Source organism: Phascolarctos cinereus, unplaced genomic scaffold, assembly GCF_003287225.1.
Source record: "Phascolarctos cinereus isolate Bilbo 61053 unplaced genomic scaffold, phaCin_HiC Scaffold_726;HRSCAF=1367, whole genome shotgun sequence".
In the NCBI taxonomy this organism is placed as follows: Eukaryota; Metazoa; Chordata; class Mammalia; order Diprotodontia; family Phascolarctidae; genus Phascolarctos; species Phascolarctos cinereus.
In genome coordinates, this window is record NW_027556098.1 from 241,112,399 (window position 1) to 241,130,464 (window position 18,066).

Genomic DNA, 18,066 nt, shown 5'->3' on the forward strand with positions numbered 1-18,066 from the left:
CTTTATTCCCCATTGCAGCATCTTCAGAAATTGGAATCATTTGAGATAGAGTAAAAGGTAGTTGACTTAACTTCTTGAAACTTTTTGTTTTCTACTAGGAAAAGTCCTGCAATCAGGGAGGAAAGACCCTACTTCAACTCTACATACCACAGGTAGTCACGTCTTCAGCACTTCAAAAATGTATTGACATTAGAAATATTAGTGAAAATAATAAGATTGTTCTCATAGTGGAAATACCATGTTGATTGAATATTGATTTAAGGGAGGAAAATTTGATCTTACAAGAAAATAATTTTACTCTTATTGATTGAAGAATGCCCATAACACACTGCCTAGTAGAAGGACTGATGGATTTGGAATCAGTGGACCTTCCACATAATAGCTGTCAGTCACTCACCTCTCTGTACCTCAGTTTCCCCATCTATAAAATGAGGACAACTAAGTGGTTTTAACTATTCCTTTCATCTTTAAATTTATGGTCCTATGGGGGCATAAAACAAAACAGATCCATGCCTGAGGGCTAAAAGAAATCAGAAAGGACAAAAAGAAACCTTGCAATGAGTCAGAGAGCAATTTCACATCCTCTGCCTCTCCTCCCTATTCCATTGTTATTTATTTTTCATTTGTAGGGAGAAAGTGGGCTGGAGATAAGAGAAGGAGAGAGAGTTGGGATGGCTAAGATGATGCAATAGTAACGCTCATAAAAGCAGGTATTGTGTTCAATATAGATTTTGTAGGTAATTATTGGGGAGGGAGATTTGAAAAGGCTATCTTCTACACTAATGTTAGTATTTATTCATAGCAGCATTCCTACTGTGGTTGAATCTAAGTGATTCAGAATAAATGTGTTTAATTGTAATTTGTGTGGTATGTGCCTGCTTTGAAACAAGTAACCCTATATAAGCAAGTATTTAGAATTTGATGATCAGTTGATTCCATGTGAAATTTCATAATCTACCCAAAAAGATAGATATGAAGAATTCTGAGAAACTTAAGAAGACTTATATGAACTGATAAAAGTCAAAATAAGCAGAGCTAAGAAAACAACAGATACTTAAAACAATATAAACAGAAAATTTAGAAAATAGTGAAACTGGACATCATGTAATTAAATAACTGAACTTGGCATTGGGGGCAGCTGGGTGGCACAGCAAATAGAGCACTGGGCTTAGAATCAGGAAGACCCATCTTTCTGAGTTCAAATCTGTCCTGAGACACTAACTGTGTGACCCTGGGCAAGTCATTTAATCCTTTTTTGCCTCAGTTCCTCATCTGTACAATGAGCTGGAGAAGCACATAGCAAACCACTCCATTGTCTTTGCCAAGAAAACCTCAAATGGGTCTTGAAGAGTTGGCAGTGACCAAGCAACAACAACTACAGCAAAGTTTGGCCTTGAAGCGAAGATGACACAATGTATCTCCTCTCCTCTTCTTTGTAGAGGTGAGGAACCTTTTGTGAGAAATGTTTCATATTCCTTCAAACTCAGTTGATGTGTAAATTCATTTTGTTGGAGTTCTTTCCCTTCCCCCTGTCCACTTTTGTTCTTTGTTATAAGGAATGGCGCTTGGTAAAGGAGGTAGAGAGATATATTTGGAATTGAAGGGCATTTAAAAACCAAAAATAATGATAGAAATACATTTTTGAAGAGCATATTCTCCTTTTTGCTGAGCCAGCTTCCATCCTCACCCTATAGTTAATTTTAAATACATATATGTGTGTGTGTGTGTGTATATATATATATAATTGATGTCTTTTGTCCTTATAATTCTCCTTTTCCAGATTGAACTCTTCCTTGTGGCAAAGAAAATAAGTGAAAGCATCCAATATGGCATCTGTACCTGATGATGCATATGGCATTCTGTCCTAGTAATCTACTTCCTCCTTTCCATGAAAGTTGAAGCATATTTCATGTCTTTTCATCATATTTTCCATTGGTTTTCCCATTAGTCAGAGTTTAATTTCCTTTCAAGCCCTTCTGGGACAGTGTTATCCTGGCAGAAGGGCAGCTTCTATGGATGCTGCTGCCATTACTATTGCCATGGATATCAGTAGCATGTTCTATCCCCCAGCTTCTGATTCCTCTGGAGTGATTGCCTCAGAGGAGGAAGGGCTGGATGTATCTTCCTTAAGTTGCTCCATATTCTTTGCCTCTATCAATGCACCCAGCCTGACATCCTTGCTAATATTTATCAAACAGCAAGGAAGTGGCCATCCTATAAAGACCCTGAGGGCTGACTAAGTGTACCACTCTTCTGGGAGATAATTTTAGTTGCAGGTATTACACTGATGTCCAGATGGTCAAGTGAAATCACAGGGCTGGAGCATTGCACCTACATCCCAGATTAAAAAGTGTGTTGTGCTATGCCATTCTAACAGGAAGAATGAAAGTGATCAAAAAAAGCCAAAGAGATCCTCTCCTCTATCTTCCTGCCTTACAGTCCTCTTTGAGGAACAGGAGAGGAATATAGACCAACATTCATTTATTTTGTCTCTTCAAATCCTGCCTCAGATACTTAGTGCCTTGATTTCCTCAACTGTAAAATACATGTAAAATAGCCTCTAAAGTCTCTTATAAGTCTAAATGTATGGTTCTATGACATTAAAAATCTACTGTGTACAAGGTATTCTGCTAAATGCTAAGGGAGATACATGGAAGTACTGTTCTATGAAGTTCTGCCCTCTAGGAGATTCCAATGCTATTAGAGATAAGATCTCTCTCTCTCTCTCTCTCTCTCTCTCTCTCTCTCTCTCTCTCTCTCTCTCTTTCTCTCTCTCTCCATTCATTCATCCATCCATCTATATATACATGCATATATGAACATACATCTATACATATATACATGCTTGTGTGTATATATTGCCATGTGTATATGTATCTAACCATGTACACACATATATGCATATTGCCATGTATGTATATATGTCACACATTATAATATATGTGTATATATTGTATAAATACACGTGTATCTATATATACATAGCAGTGTGTTAGGATAATCATATTGTCATATATATACATATATTAATCATATATTGCCATGTATTTACTTGTATTGATATATGTTACATGGCAATATATGATTAGTATAATTTATCCACCAAAGTCTTGTTGTGATACTTCATTGTGATGTGGCCATGAACCTGGATTTGTGAAGGTTTTGTCAGCAGAGTATGACCTCTGAGACATCCTACAAAGGTAGAGCAGCTTCCAGTATTCTGATAGGATGTTTTTCTGTTGGAGAACCAATTTAGCTAAGAGATAGGTAGAAAGAGGCTCACCATCATCGTGTTGATTCCTGATGAACGTTTCAGCCACAGAAACTCTAGAAGACTATGGAGGGAACACTGGTAGGCAGAGGGGCAATATTCATGTAGACAATATTACTAATCCCTGAAGCATTAGTGTATAATATAGCGTGTCAGATCAATACAACAGACGTTCAGGGGAAGAAGAGATGACTGGGGTGGTCAAGGGAGGCTTCATTCACAGTGAATGAATGTAGAGTAGCCTTCATCTGTTTTGTGGGGATGTAAAGAAACATCACAGTGTTACGAAATGAACCTAGGGCAGGGGTGGGGAACCTGTGGCCTCAAGGCCACATGTGGCCCTCTAGGTCCTCAAGTGCCACTCTTTGACTATTCTGTCGTGTGTTTAGTTTAGTCAAAATACCAGATTTCTAGGCCAAATCTTATTAGCTGTGTGATTCCAGGCAAATCATTGTATTTCTCTGAGCACCAATACTTCATCTATAAAATGGGGATTATAATACTTATCTCACATATCTCACAAGAAGCATATGAAGAATGTGCTTTTAAAAGCTGAAAGCATTATATAAATGTGAATTATATACATATATGTATATATAGCTACAGTTAGATGGCTCAGTGAATAGAATGCTGGGCCTTGAATCAGGAAGACCTGAATTCAAATATAGCCTCAGAGACTTACTGACTGTGTGACCATGGGCAAGGCACTTAACCTTGTTTGCCTCAGTTTCCTCATCTGTAAATTGAGCTGTAGAAGGAAATGGCAAAGCACTCCAGTATTTTTGCCAAGAAAATCCGATGAACAGCATTCACAGGGTTACAAAGGGCTGGACACAACTGAATGACTGAAAACCAAATGTGTATATTATATATATATATATATATATATATATATGTGTGTGTGTGTGTGTGTGTGTGTGTGTGTGTGTGTCTGTGTATGTATATGTATATATAAATGTATATATGTATGCGTATATGTTTGTGTTCAGCTAACCTTGGTAAGCTGAACTTCCTGAAGATGTCATCCCTTCAAAGTACTGTGAACTCAAGAAAAAGTCATTATTTGATTATCATTTGGATATATATGCATACACACACACACACACACACACACACACACACACACAGAATCATAGACATGTAGGACAATTTTAAAAATAAGGGGTTTTTTAGGGTCCTAAAGTTCAGAATTTAAAATAATTTAAACCAATAAACACTCCTCAGTCTTCTCTGCTGGATCAGCATCCATGTCCTTCCCCCTAACCATGAGTATCTCCCAAGCCTATCTTGTCTTGTCTCACCTCATCTCCTCCCTTCCCTTCACTTCCCCTCTCCTCTCCTCTCAGCTCCTCTCTTCACTTTTCTCTCTCTCTCTGCATGTATATGTAACCAGACGCTCTGTGCCTCAGTTTCCTTATCTGAAAAATGAGAGGCTCAGTCTCAACGGGCTCTAAGATTGCTTCCAGCTCTAAATCAATGCTTCCTATGAACGTCCTCTATCAGTGTGTATTGGCTCTTTCTTTGCGTTTATAAACTCGGAGAATTGCCCAGAACACTGAAAAGTTGGGATTTGACCAGTTTCACACAGCCAGTATGTGTCAGAAGCAGGCTTTTGAACCCAGGGCTTCTAGATTCCAAAGCCAGATTTCTTTTCACTCTGCCCAGAAGAGTATTAATGAAGTGTCACTATGAGATTATGGCTTTGAGCATCTATGTGTGAAATGGGGGGTGGAGTAGGGCTTCAATTTTCAGTGTACAATTCTTACTAATGAAACAGGTGCCACATCATTGTTTTCTCAGTAGAGAAGTCATATATTAACTGGGAAGATCTGCAACAATTGAAAGAAGAGAATGGAGAATACACCACAAGCTACATTTCCTCTGTTTTCTACTTGCCAAGTATGTGAACCTTCATTGCATTCTGTGCTCAAGTGGCCTTCAGTCAGAATATGCAATCTTATAAGGTGTATAAATAATCAGACACTTGGCAGCTACTGAAAAAAAAAAGAAAGCAAAACATGTGTTTGTTATTAAGATATTTACAATTTTTATGTCACCACATTTTTCAGGGGGTGGTAGAAGGCTAGTGATAGTTGCATTGAAATATTACTTGTTGACATTCCAGTTAAAAAAAAGACATAACTCTCAACTGAATCCCTTTGCCATTTTTGATGTTGTTAACCCTTTACTTTGCCTCCTGGGTACTTCCTTACCCCTAGTTCTTCTCTTGCTTGTTTAAGCACTCCTTCAGCACAGACAATCAGGAAAAAACTCATTATAGTTTTAAAAGTAAGATGCTCTTTTTAAGGTTCTTAAATTCAGAATTAAAATTTTTTTTTAAAACCCCACCATTCAGTCTTCTCTGTGTCCTTTCCCCTACCCTAACCATGGGTATCTCCCAAACCTCTGTCCTGGTTCCTCTTCTCTTGACTTTCTATATTGTCTCATTTGGTAATCTTGATAGCTTTCTCTTGGGGAGCTCATCTGTTCTTCTGGCTTTGTGTAGAAGATTCCTAAATACAAATTTCTAACTCTAATCTCCTGAGACGCTGCTTCTGCATCCCCGTCTATTGGAAATCTCTACTTGAATGTCCTTAGGCAACTCAAATTCAACATGTTCAAAAAAGAATTCATTATCTCTCCCTGCCACATACTGCAATAAAAACCCACACCTCAGCTAAACTTCTCTGTTGAGGCAACAATTACTATTCCAGTAAGTTCACAAGTTGGAGTTATCCTTGATTCCTTCCTCTCCCTACCCTCCATAACCAATCAGTTGCTAAGGCTTATTAATTTTACCTCCACACAATCTCTGAATATGTTCTCTTCTTTCCATTTACAAAACCTAGTTGAGATTCTCTTCACCTCCTGTTTGGACTATTCTGACAGTACCAACTGAATTGGTTCCATCCTTCATATATCTGCCAAAATAATCTTCCAAAACTACATCTGACCAGGTAACCCTTGCCTTAACCCAGCTTAAGAAATTTCAGTGGTTCCCTATTGCCTCTGGGATGAAATATAAAATTTTATTCATCAACATGGTTCAGGGGATAGTGGAAACTTAACATTATGACTTATGATCTGGCTCCAGCCTACCTTTCCAAACTTATTTTACATTACTCCCTTCACGAACTCCATATTTTAGATTGGCTTACTTTCTATTCTTGAACATGATGCTTCATCTCCCACCTCTGTACTTTTGCACAGGCAGTTCCTCATGCCTAAAATGTCTCTCATGATCACCTCTACCTTTTAGAATCCCTAGCTTTTTTGCAAGCTCAACTTATATTTTACTTTCTACAGGATGTCTTTCCTGATCACTAAAGTTGTTAGTGCTCCCTCTCTCTTCATATTATGTTGTGTATTCTTTGCTTATGTGTTATATCTCCCCAGGAAACTGTAACTTTCTTTAGTGAAGATTGTTTGTAATTTTGTCATTGTAACTCTAGAGCATAGTACAGTGCCTTGCACATAGTAGGTGCTTATTGGATTGGATTGGATCACCTTGGTTCACTCTAGCTAGATCTATGTTAGAAGATCAGTAGCTGGATGCCATGAGTCTAGGGTGGGGTTAGATCACTGAAAATTTTCAGTCTTCAGGCTGGAAAGGATCCATCTCATCCAACCTTCTTATTTATTTTATTTTATAGATGAGGAAATAGCAACATTCTTCCAGGGTCAGAGAATCATGGAGCATAACAATCTCTATGGAATCATAATTATGGGTGATCAAAAAGGCAGTAGAAAGTTGCATAGCAGGTGAAAGTATGATACAGTATATTATCAAAGATAATTTGCACACAAGAAATGATATAAAATATAACATCTAGGGAATGTATGACTGGAAAGGAGATAGATTAGTTATCTTGAGAGAGAAAGAGATATGACAAGTGGACAGTCCAAGTACTCCATTGGTAGCTACAAAATATTAAAAGACCTTGAGGAGGCCTTCAATGAAATGGGTTAATCTTCTATGGAGGACTTATAGGAGAACATGGGCACAGAATGACCAGGGATAGGGGGCAGGGAACAAGCATTTATCAAGTGCCTACTATGGGCCAGATACTGTACTGTACTACAAATATTAACTCATTTAATCTCAGAATAGGAAGGTATAGATCTATACCTTTGGAGGAGAATAACATGGATGAGATCATGGATTTATTGAAGTAGTCACTAAACTGAAGATTTTAAAACTCATGAGACCAATCTCTCTTTTACTTTATATCCATTCAGAGCCTTGAAAATAGCTGTCATGTCCTCTGTTTCTCCAGGCTAACAACACTAATTGCTTCAAATGATTTTGGCATCTCTAGGCCTTTTTTCAACATCCATCAGACTTCCAAATTTTATCACCACCACCACCAAATGCTAAAGTAATACCCACAATATTATAGAAATCTAACTTTCTACAAAGTATATGCATTTTTTTGTACTCTCTAAGATAAGGGTTCTTAACCTTATACAAACAGACTTTGGCATTTTGATGAAGGCTGGGAACCCCTTCTCAGAATAATGTTTTAAATGCATAAAATAAAATATATAGGATTACAAAGAAACCAGTCACATTGAAATAGTTAATTTTTTTTTAAAAAAGTTCAAACATCCCATGTTAAGAATGCCTGTTAAAAATCCAGTATTTCTGGATTTAATGCTCTATAACTTAAATTACTACTGTACTTCATGCTTACATCACACTTTAACACTCACATGCACATGGTTTTATAAATAAGTGTGAGAGAGTTCTGAGGATAGGCATCATGTTTTCTCTTTCTTTTGTATTCCTTTCTTTTTCTTTCTTGTCACTAGTACCATGCTTAGCCTAAAGAGAGTGGCAAACTCTTTCTTGTCTTAAGTCTTTTAAATTAATCTGCTTCTCCACTTCTTTTGGTGAATTATTTTTAGATTTTCAGGTCTTTTTCTGTTCTTCTTCTCCCTGGAGTCACTGTAGCCTATTTGTAGCAGGCTAAGGGGACATGTGTACAGATATTTATCTGGGAAGATCATGAGTTGACAAAGTACATGGGTAATTTTTTAAGTATAAAGTCCCTTTGATATTTTAGATGCAATGTTTTGGTCAAGCTTTTCAGTAAAATATTGTTTGTTGAGTGTAGTATTGAATGAGGAGTGCAATGACTATCATTTTGACTCTAAACTTGGTTGTCTAGGCCCTGGAAGTGAACTAAAATTCCAGTGGATTTTAGCTGTGAGCAAAAGTTATAAGCTTCTTTCTCATAGCAGAATTGTTGAACAGGTGGCCTTCAAAAGGATCACTCAGTATATTTAGCTTCTGAAACTTGAGCAACTCGAGAGCCGATTGGTTGCTCCTGCCATATGATAATACGGGAGCGGGTGCATCTGGGCTGCTCTTGCCTGGGGTTCTCAGGAGGGAAGAGTTGGAGAGGCTTTGCTGCTTGGGAAATTTATTTTATATATTAATGGTAAGGTTGACTTCTTTATTTGGGGGAGAATATTCTATCATGGGAAATTATGAAGCTTCTCCTAAGGTATTTTACAAAATTGTGGGTCATAACTGGGGAAAATTAGTGAAAAAAGGAAAAAGAGATGGGAAATTGAGGGCTTTGTCAGCTGTTGCTACTTACTCATACCCCAAATTCAGGGCTTTTAATTAGTGTCAGGGTCCTTACTAACCAATTTGTTCATTCTTTGGTGATGTTAGCACTCTTCTCTAACAAAATCTTTTTTTTTTTTTGCCCTCCATATTTCTCCTAATGTATTTGCACTAAAAAAGGGACCATGTTGTATGTTCCTATATTTAACCTGCTCTACTGGGCTCCATTTGCCTCAGAAGGAATGACTTTCGCTAGCTAAACAAAACCAGCCAATGATTTAGGGGTATTGGCTTACATGGCAAATATCTTTGCAGCAAGGAACAGCTGTTACAAAGCATCATCTCCCACCATCAAGCCTCAGGACTCTGTATACTAGCCTCAAAATAGGGAGCTCAAATCTGACAGGGAGAACCTTTCATTAGTCACTGAATTGGGAATGTATATCAAAGATCCCTCATTTTGTGTATTTTAAAACCCATATTGTGTGGATTTTGATATTTTTCAGGTTTGAACAAGATTTGCAGAAAAAAAGAGAGAGTACCTACTCAAGCCAATGGTGTGTGGGGAGAGACTAACCCCAGTACCTTGAGGTCATTGTTTTTAATATTTTATTCAGACATAGTTTGAGTGTTTAATCATGAGCTTTTCTTCTGATGTATTCAACACAATCAAAGCTATACCAGAGGATACACATTGTTTTCTTGTGCTTTCAGTTAATTCAAAACTTTTTTCTGAAAATCAAAATGACTTTTTCTTTTATTGACTATATTAAATGGAAATGCTTTTGGACCAAATTGATAGAAATGTAAACATTATGTTTCTCATTTCCTCCCTAACTCTAATTTCCTCCCCCCAAAATATAGCTAGCTGGAAAATACAACCATAAGGAGTGGTATCATACATGATTAAGGGAAGCCAGTAAAGGGAAGATTTGATTTTGATGTTTTAAAAATTGTGTTTTAAATCCCTACTCTCAGTTTTTATGACAAAAATCTCTGTGTGTGCGTGTGCGCATTTATATTCACATTGCTTTAGGCTACTAGTGTCATATGCCAGTTTTTGTTTCTGAAAAAAATGTCTAATGTGTTTTTGTTTGTCTGTAATATTAAAAGGTTGTAGGTAACAAGAGTACTCTCTGTGAATATGGCGGACGATGAAGAATATGAGGAGGTGGTGGAGGTAAGATGAATAATGTATGATGGCTGAATTTTGTTTACTTTGTTTTTTGTTTTTTTGTTTTATAGGGCATCAGTTACTGCCTTGTAAGAGAATTAATCATTTTAAAATGACATTGTCTCTTTTAAATTCACAAAGGCACTGCTGCTGGTGTATAGGAAGGTGGATATTTTTAGTTGAGTTTAACTATAATTATGTGGGAATCAGGATTGAAAGGAAATCCCACCATTGTAGCCAAACTTTTCTTCTTAAAAAAAAAGTGAGAACTACAGGTTATTTTTTCATTTGGCCTGGAAAACCTACCGCGGATGCACCCATTTATTCTCTCCATTCCTAACATGAACAAAGCACCAGAGAGGAAAAGAACAGGAGGAGGAAGTAAGTTCCAGTGACAGTATCATTACTTACTACTTACCACAGAGTAAAGAAATAAATACTAGTCTTGACTTCAAAGAGAATTTCTATAATATGTTTTGGGTGAGGTTCTCATTCCTTGAAAAAAAACCTCTTTTTTATGGATTCTGATTTACTTATCCCATTCAAAGCCTTCACAAGGCACAGTTGCCATTAACAATTTCCCACCAAGTCTCTGCTTTTGCCCAAGTGACCAACAGATTTTAATTTTGTTTTAATTTTGTTTGTTTTAATTAAAAATAGAAATTGAGAGAGAATGAGCCTGTAGTAGCATCTTAAATAGTGATTTTCTTGGGGTTTTTTTGTTTTGTTTTGTTTTTTGCTCATAGAATCATATCATTCCCTTCTGTTAGGAATCTAAGGGCACTGAATGTTTAAGTTTGAAACACTACAGAATGGTTAGGGATGTCCTTGCAATTGCAAGCTAAGTTCCATATAATTTGTGGTCCACCTAATGAAACTCTCCCAGCATGGCTTTTGAAGACTACTCTCCTTAAGTTTCAAAGCACTTTTCCTTTTGGATCTTCTTTCACAAATTGGTTGTTTTGGTTTTTGTTGTTGTTGTTTTTTAGGTCTTAATGTTTTGAATTTTTCTTCCTATCCTGAAAATACATTTCTTAGACCCATTCAAACTATCATTCCATCTTTCTCTTCTCCTTCACTGAGAAATGGTCTCTTCCTTTTGATATTCTACCTTCTATGTTGGTGTCTAACATACTGTTGTTTTCTAGTTCTTCTCCTGCCTCTCTGGCCACTCCTTTGTCTGCCTTACTTGTCTATCTTCTTTCTTCTCAACACTTCCCCCTTTCCCCCAGCCCCAGCTGCAAGTATGAGTATCTTCTGAAAATCTTTCAGTGCTTTTATTCTCCTTCTTCATCAAGACTGTCTTCACTGGATGACTTTAAACCTACACATCTAGCCCTGAGCCCAAGCACATCCTATTGGATGTATTCACTACCCAGGTCCTACTGATAACTTCATAATCAGCATGTTGAAAATTCATAATCATCCCTCAAACTTACTCCATATTCTAATTTCTCTCTGTTTCCACACTGTCATACTGCTAGATACTGAAGCTTAAGACTTCAATACCATCTTTGATCCTTCCTTCATCTTTACCCCTGACATCTGATTATTATCAAGTACTCTCAGTTCTCTCCAATAAGTATCTATAGCATAAGGAAACTACTATAAATTCTAAGGAGTCTCTAATTTTTTATTCAATGAAGAGTAATTTTAAAATTTCCCTTTCCATTTATTCTGATCACAACCTGGTTTTGGTCTCAGTTACCTCTCACTTGGATATGCTTAATAGTTTTCTGGATTATCTCCAAACCTTTAGTTTTTTTTTCCTCTATGATATACCACCAAATAATCTTTCTGATGTATGTATCTGAAAATGTCATTCCTCTACACAAAAATTTTAGAGGTTTCCCATTGCCTCTTGGACGAAACACAGATTCATTAGCTTGGCATTCAAGATCCTTCACAATCTCATTTCAACCTACCTTTGCAACATTGCTTCACACTATTCTCCTTCATCTACCTTATGTCTAGCCAAATTATGCTACTTGGTGTTTGCTAATATCTTCTTGCCCTATCCTAGCTTCATGTATTTATGCCAGATCTCTCCCATTCCTGGAATGCCCAATACCTTTTCACCTTTTGAAATCATTTTCTTCTTTCAAAGTACAGTTCACGTGTCACTTCTTTCACGATGTCTTCCCTGATTGCCCCAGCTGAAAGTAATATCTTCCTCTTCAAATTTTTCATAGCCCTTTGCTGCAATCTTTCCTTTGTACTTTTCACATTTTACTCCATGTTTAATTTATGTAAATGTCTCATCCCTCTGATTAGATTGTATGCTTTTTGAGAATGGTGATTGTGTAATTTTTTTTACCTTTGTATTCCCAGCACCTGACAAAGGGCCTTGTACATAGAAGGTATTTTATAAATGTTTGTTGAATTTCTTAAACTAATCTCATTTCTTGCCTTTATGTTGAGAGAGAGGGAGAGAGAGAGAGAGAGAGAGAGAGAGAGAGAGAGAGAGAGAGAGAGAGAGAGAGAGAGAGAGAGAGATTGAGAGCCAGAATGGAAACAATGACTTGACTCAACTCTCCAACTACCCATAGGCTCATGGATGTGAGAATGCCTAATAATAAACTCTTAATCAAGGAGAGGATAGAAATATCATCTGAATATTTTCAAATGTGTCCTTTATATGGGAGGAGCTCTGGAAAAAAATATCACTTTCCCCCATCTTTCCATTGAGGTATTTCCTAGACCTATGTTCTAGGTTATATTTCAAATAAAATATTTGAAAATTCCATTAGCAAATTTTGTGACCAATCTGGAAAAAAATTGTGTCAAGGAAATAATAATGAAAAAAAAAACTATTGCTAAAATCTTTTGATCACGGCTAATTGCTATTATTTTGGTTTTAAATTAATTAATTAATTTCTTTTTAGTTTTCAACATTCATTTTTATAAGATTTTGAGTTCTAAATTTTCTCCCTCCCTTCCCTCCCCTCCCAGCTTCCCAAGACTGCATGCAATCTGTTATAAGCTATACATATGCAACCATCAAACGTATTTCTATATTAGTCATGTTGTGATATTACTATTATTTTGGAAACCATGTTTGGTCCCTAACTTTATCAATGTTCTTATTAATCTTTGATGTAAAAATTGAACATAATACTCCAGATGAGTTCTAACAAGGATAGAGGATAGTAGGACTATCACCTCTCTGTTCCTTGAAGCAATGCCTTGTAATGCTGCCTACGATTACATTAGTTCTTTTGGCTGCCCCATCACACTGCTGACCCATTGTGAGCTTACAATCTGCAGATTCCTGCTGTCTAACCACATCTTATACTTGTGAGGTCGTTTGTTTTATAGCTGGTAAAACATTTACATTTATCCATACTGAAGTCATCTTAATAGGTTCAGCACAGTGTTCTAGTTTGTCAAGATCCTTATGGATGCTGACTCTGTTATTAGTTAACCCTCTCTGCTGTCTCTCCCAGCTTTATCCAAATCATTCATAAAAAATGTTAATCAGCACAGAGCCAGGTGCAGGATAACTAAGTGGTACAACGGATAGAGTGCTGGGCCTGGAGTCAGGAAGTCTCATCTTCCTGAGTTCAAATTTGGCCTGAGACACTTATTAACTTATTAAAGGAATTAGAATAGGCAATGAGGAAACAAAAGCATCACTCTTTGCCAATTATATGATGTTATACTTAGAAAATCCTAGAGAATCAACTAAAAAACTACTTGAAATTATTAACAACTTTAGCAAAGTTGCAGGAAATAAAATAAGCCCATAGAAATCATTAGCATTTCTATATAATACCAACAAAGTCCAACAGCAAGAGACAGAAAGAAGGGGCAGCTAGGTTGTGCAGTGGTTAGAGCACCAGCCCTGGATTCAGAAGGACCTGAGTTCAAATCCAGCTTCAGACATGTAACACTTACTAGCTGTGTGACCCTGGACAAGTCACTTAACCCCATTGCCTAACCAAAAAGCAAAAAAAAAAAAAAAAGAGAGAGAGAGAGAGAGAGAGAGAGAGAAAGAGAAATCCCATTTAAAATAACTGTAGACAATATAAAATGCTTGGGCTTCTACCTACCAAAATAAACACAGGAACTCCATAAACACAACATAAAACTCTTTTCAAACAAATAAAATCAGACCTAAACAATTGGAAAAAATGTTAATTTCTCATAAGTAGGCTGAGCCAATAGAATAAAAATGACAATTCTACCTAAATTAATCTATTCAGTGCCATGCCAATCAAACTATCAAAAATTATTTTACACAGCTAGAAAAAATAAAAACAAAATTCATCTGGAAAAACAAAAGCTCAAGGATATCAAGAGAATCAATGAAAAAATATGAAAGAAGATGGTCCAGCCATACCACATCTCAAACTGTATTATAAAGCGATAATTATCAAAATAATCTGGTACTGGCTAAGAAACATTTCCAAAGTGGTGGATCAGCAGAATAGATTAGGTACAAATTACATAAAAACTCATTATTTGACAAAAACTGCTGGGAGAACTAGAAAACAGTATGGCAGAAACTAGGTATAGAGTTAAATTAACTCTGAGGTACCACCTCACACCTCTAAGAGTAGCTAATATGACAGAAAAGGAAAACGATAAATGTTGGAGAAGGTGTGGGAAAACTGGGACATTAATGCACTGTTGGTGTAGTTGTGAACTGATCCAAGTGCATTCTGGAGGGCAATTTGGAAACTATGCCCAAAGGGCTATAAAACTGTGCATACCCTTTGATCTAGCAATACCACTGTTAGGTCTGTATCCTAAAGAGATCATAGCAATGGGAAAAGGACCCACATGTACAAAAATATTTATAGCAGCTTTTTCTGTGGTGGCAAAGAATTAGAAATTGAGAGGATACCCATCAATTGGGGGATGGTTCAACAAGCTGTGGTTTATGATTGTAATGGAATTTTATTGTGCTGTAAGAAATGACAAGCAGGACGACTTCAGAAAAACCTGGAAAGATTTACATGAACTGTTGCGTAGTGAAGTGAATAGAACCAGGAGAACATTGTACACAGTAACAGCAATATTGTTTTAGGAAGAACTGTGAATGACTTAGCTATTCTCACCAATGCAATGACCCAAGATAATCCCAAAGGCCTGATGACAAAGCATACTATCTGCCTCTAGAGGAAGAACTGATATTGATTGAATACATACTGAAGCATACTATTTTTCACTTTCTTTTATTCATTTTTTTATTCTAATCTTCTTGCACAAAATTACTAATATTGAAATGTTTTATACAATTGCAGATGTATAACCTATTGTCTGATTGCTTACTGTCTCAGGAAGGTGAGAAAGGAAGGATAGAATTTGGAACTCAAAACTTTAAATAAAAATATTAAAAAATTTTTAAAAAGAGAAAATCTCAAATAGGATCATGAAGAGAAAGATATGACTTCAAAAATGCCTGAACAACAACAAAGCACAGATCCCTGTGGTACTCCATTGCATACCTCCTGCTATGTTGACATTGAACTATTTACAACTATTCCATAAGTTCAGTCATCCAAACAGTTATGAATCCATCTAATCAGATGATGGTAATAGTATTATCATTTAGTCTGTATTCTCTATATTTATCATAAAAATAGTGTGATGAATTTTTTCAAAATTTTTGCTAAAATCTAGGTAAACTATATCCACAGCATTCTTCTCATTTGCTAGCTTAGTAATACTTTCACAAAAGCAAACAAAGTTAGATGGACATGTCCTGATCTCAATGAAATCATGCTGCCTTTTTAAAAAATCACCACTTCCCTTTCTAGATATAAATCTACCATCTCTTTAGTGATGCATTCTAAAATTTTCCTGGGAATTAATTTCAAGCTTACTGGCCTATAGTATTCATATTATTTTCTTTCCCTCTCTCTCTCTTTTTTTTCTTTTGAAAATTGGGACATTTGCCTTTCTCCAGTCTTATAATACCTCTTCATAATATTTCCAGTATCATCAGCAGTGATATCTGGTATTCTTTCAGAATGCTGAGACGTGCTTCATTTGGGCCAGAGGTCTTGAATTTGTCAAGGGCAACAAAGTGTTCTCTTACTGTCCCTTTACTTATCTTGGATATCAGCTCCATGGTAGTGGTTTTCATTGTCATTTCCCATTTAAAGTTCATTCTCCTTTGCAGAGAAAAAAAAGAAAGAAAAAAATAAGAGTGTCTTCTCTCTGTTATCAGTGATCATAATCCACCTTTAACTCCCAACGTTGCTTTATAAAAAAACAAGCCTATTTCTTGACTTTAACCTTTATCACCAACCTCAGCTCATTATGAACTCTAGCATTCTTAGCACTATTTTTACAGGACCATATCATGCTCTTATACTCATCATTTATTGCTTGGCATTGCTTCTATCTTCTGTACATTTGTTTTAATAATCTAAGTTGGTTGGTAACTTCCATGTGTATCACCGCAGTCTCTTCAGACACGTCCCATCTTTCCTGTTTGGAATTGTTTCCTTTTGTGTTTACAGGTCTAGTCCGATCTCCTATAACTTAGGTGAATTCACTTGATCACTGACCATCCAGGCTCTGCTTGAATACCTCCAGGAATGAGGAACATTATATATCTTGAAGTGACCCACTCTATTTGGGCATAGCACAGATTGTTATGAAGCTCTACCTCATATTGGCCTCAAATCTGATTCATCTATCTTCTGTTGGTCCTAGTTTTGCCATCTGGGATCACACAGAATAATCCACTTTCAAATGATTGCCCTTTATGTGTTTGAAGACAGGTATAGCATCCATAGTGGACTAATATTATTCTACACTTGCTTATAGGAGAGGAAAAAGTGATTTGTCAAGGGAAACATCAGGAGCATCCTTAGCTCCTTTGTCTTCTTAGGTCAATGGAAATTATAATTAGTACTTGAATAGATTGACTTAACTAGATGTTAGAGAAATGTAGTAGGCAATTTTAGTGAGTCTGTCCTTGCTGTTCCACCCCTCCCTATTGCTTTGTGCTCTATTCTCTGCTCTGTTTCTGACCAGTGGAAACTAAATAACTCTTTTCTGTCTCTGTGAGTTGTGAACTGATGCCTTGACATCAGTGGAAACACTATCAAAATGGGGTGGTTGTAGAAATTAGAGTAAATAATCAGTAAAGGGCTCCAAAAACACAGAGAGGAACTAGTTTTAAAAAATGTCCCTCTAGGGAAACCAATCAGCCTTAAACATATGAAATAAAATTGTCCTGAGAGTATCCACCAGAGCTAAGTAAACATGAAAAGGAAGGAAATGATGAAAACTGCAATGGAAGGTCTAATTAGAAGCATTATAGTAGAAGATAATTATGAGGCTTGACATAGATATTCAGGCCACCAATCTCTTTGTATAAGCAATACTGTGAAGGTTTTTTAGTCTTATTTCTAAAAGACGTGTTTATTGATACTGTGTCTGTAGCACAGGCAAAGTGGGAGAGCCAGCAGAAAACTATTTTAACTTTTGCTAACAACATACAAAACATTTCCAAATGTCTCTGGTTAGTTTGGTTGTTCCTCTTGATGCACTGAGTCTTTCTTGGGCATTGAATGATACCATGGTAGCATCCTTATCAAGAGTTTCCCCAGGGATTGTGTGTGCCTGGTGCACTGTGAAGGGCTATTCCATTGTAAGGTAGCATTTAGTGATAGCTAGTATGTACATATATATAGCACTTTGAGATTTTCAAAGTGCTTTAAAAACATTATCTTATTTGATCCTCATAACAACCCTGGAAGGGAGGTGTTATTGTTATCCCTATTTTCCAGAAGGTAAGGTAGACAGAAGCTAAATGACTTGTCCAGGGTCTGAGGCTGGATTTGAACTCAGGAGTTCTTGACTCTGAATCCACTTTTCTACCCACTACTTAGCTGTGCAGAAATGTTTTCTGCAGTGGACTGCAATAACAAAAAGACATCCATGTAGGCCATTGCAGAGTAACACTGATAGAAAGGCATTTGAGCTATAAAATGAGAGATAATAATGCAGCAGGAAGAATCAGAAAATAAATATCTATTAGCATGATTTCTAGGCCTTCTTTATTTTTAACCAAGACATGGGTCC

The 18,066-nt window shown here is 36.6% G+C and overlaps 1 protein-coding gene across 1 annotated transcript in view; it reads left to right on the forward strand.

Annotated features, from left to right (window-relative positions):
- Positions 1-9,990: 9,990 nt before the first annotated feature.
- The window catches only part of NEB (nebulin), a 232,193-nt gene continuing 224,117 nt past the window's right edge, over positions 9,991-18,066 (forward strand). The window contains 1 exon segment of the mRNA XM_078146167.1: positions 9,991-10,026. Within this exon segment, the coding sequence (XP_078002293.1) occupies positions 9,991-10,026 (36 nt within the window).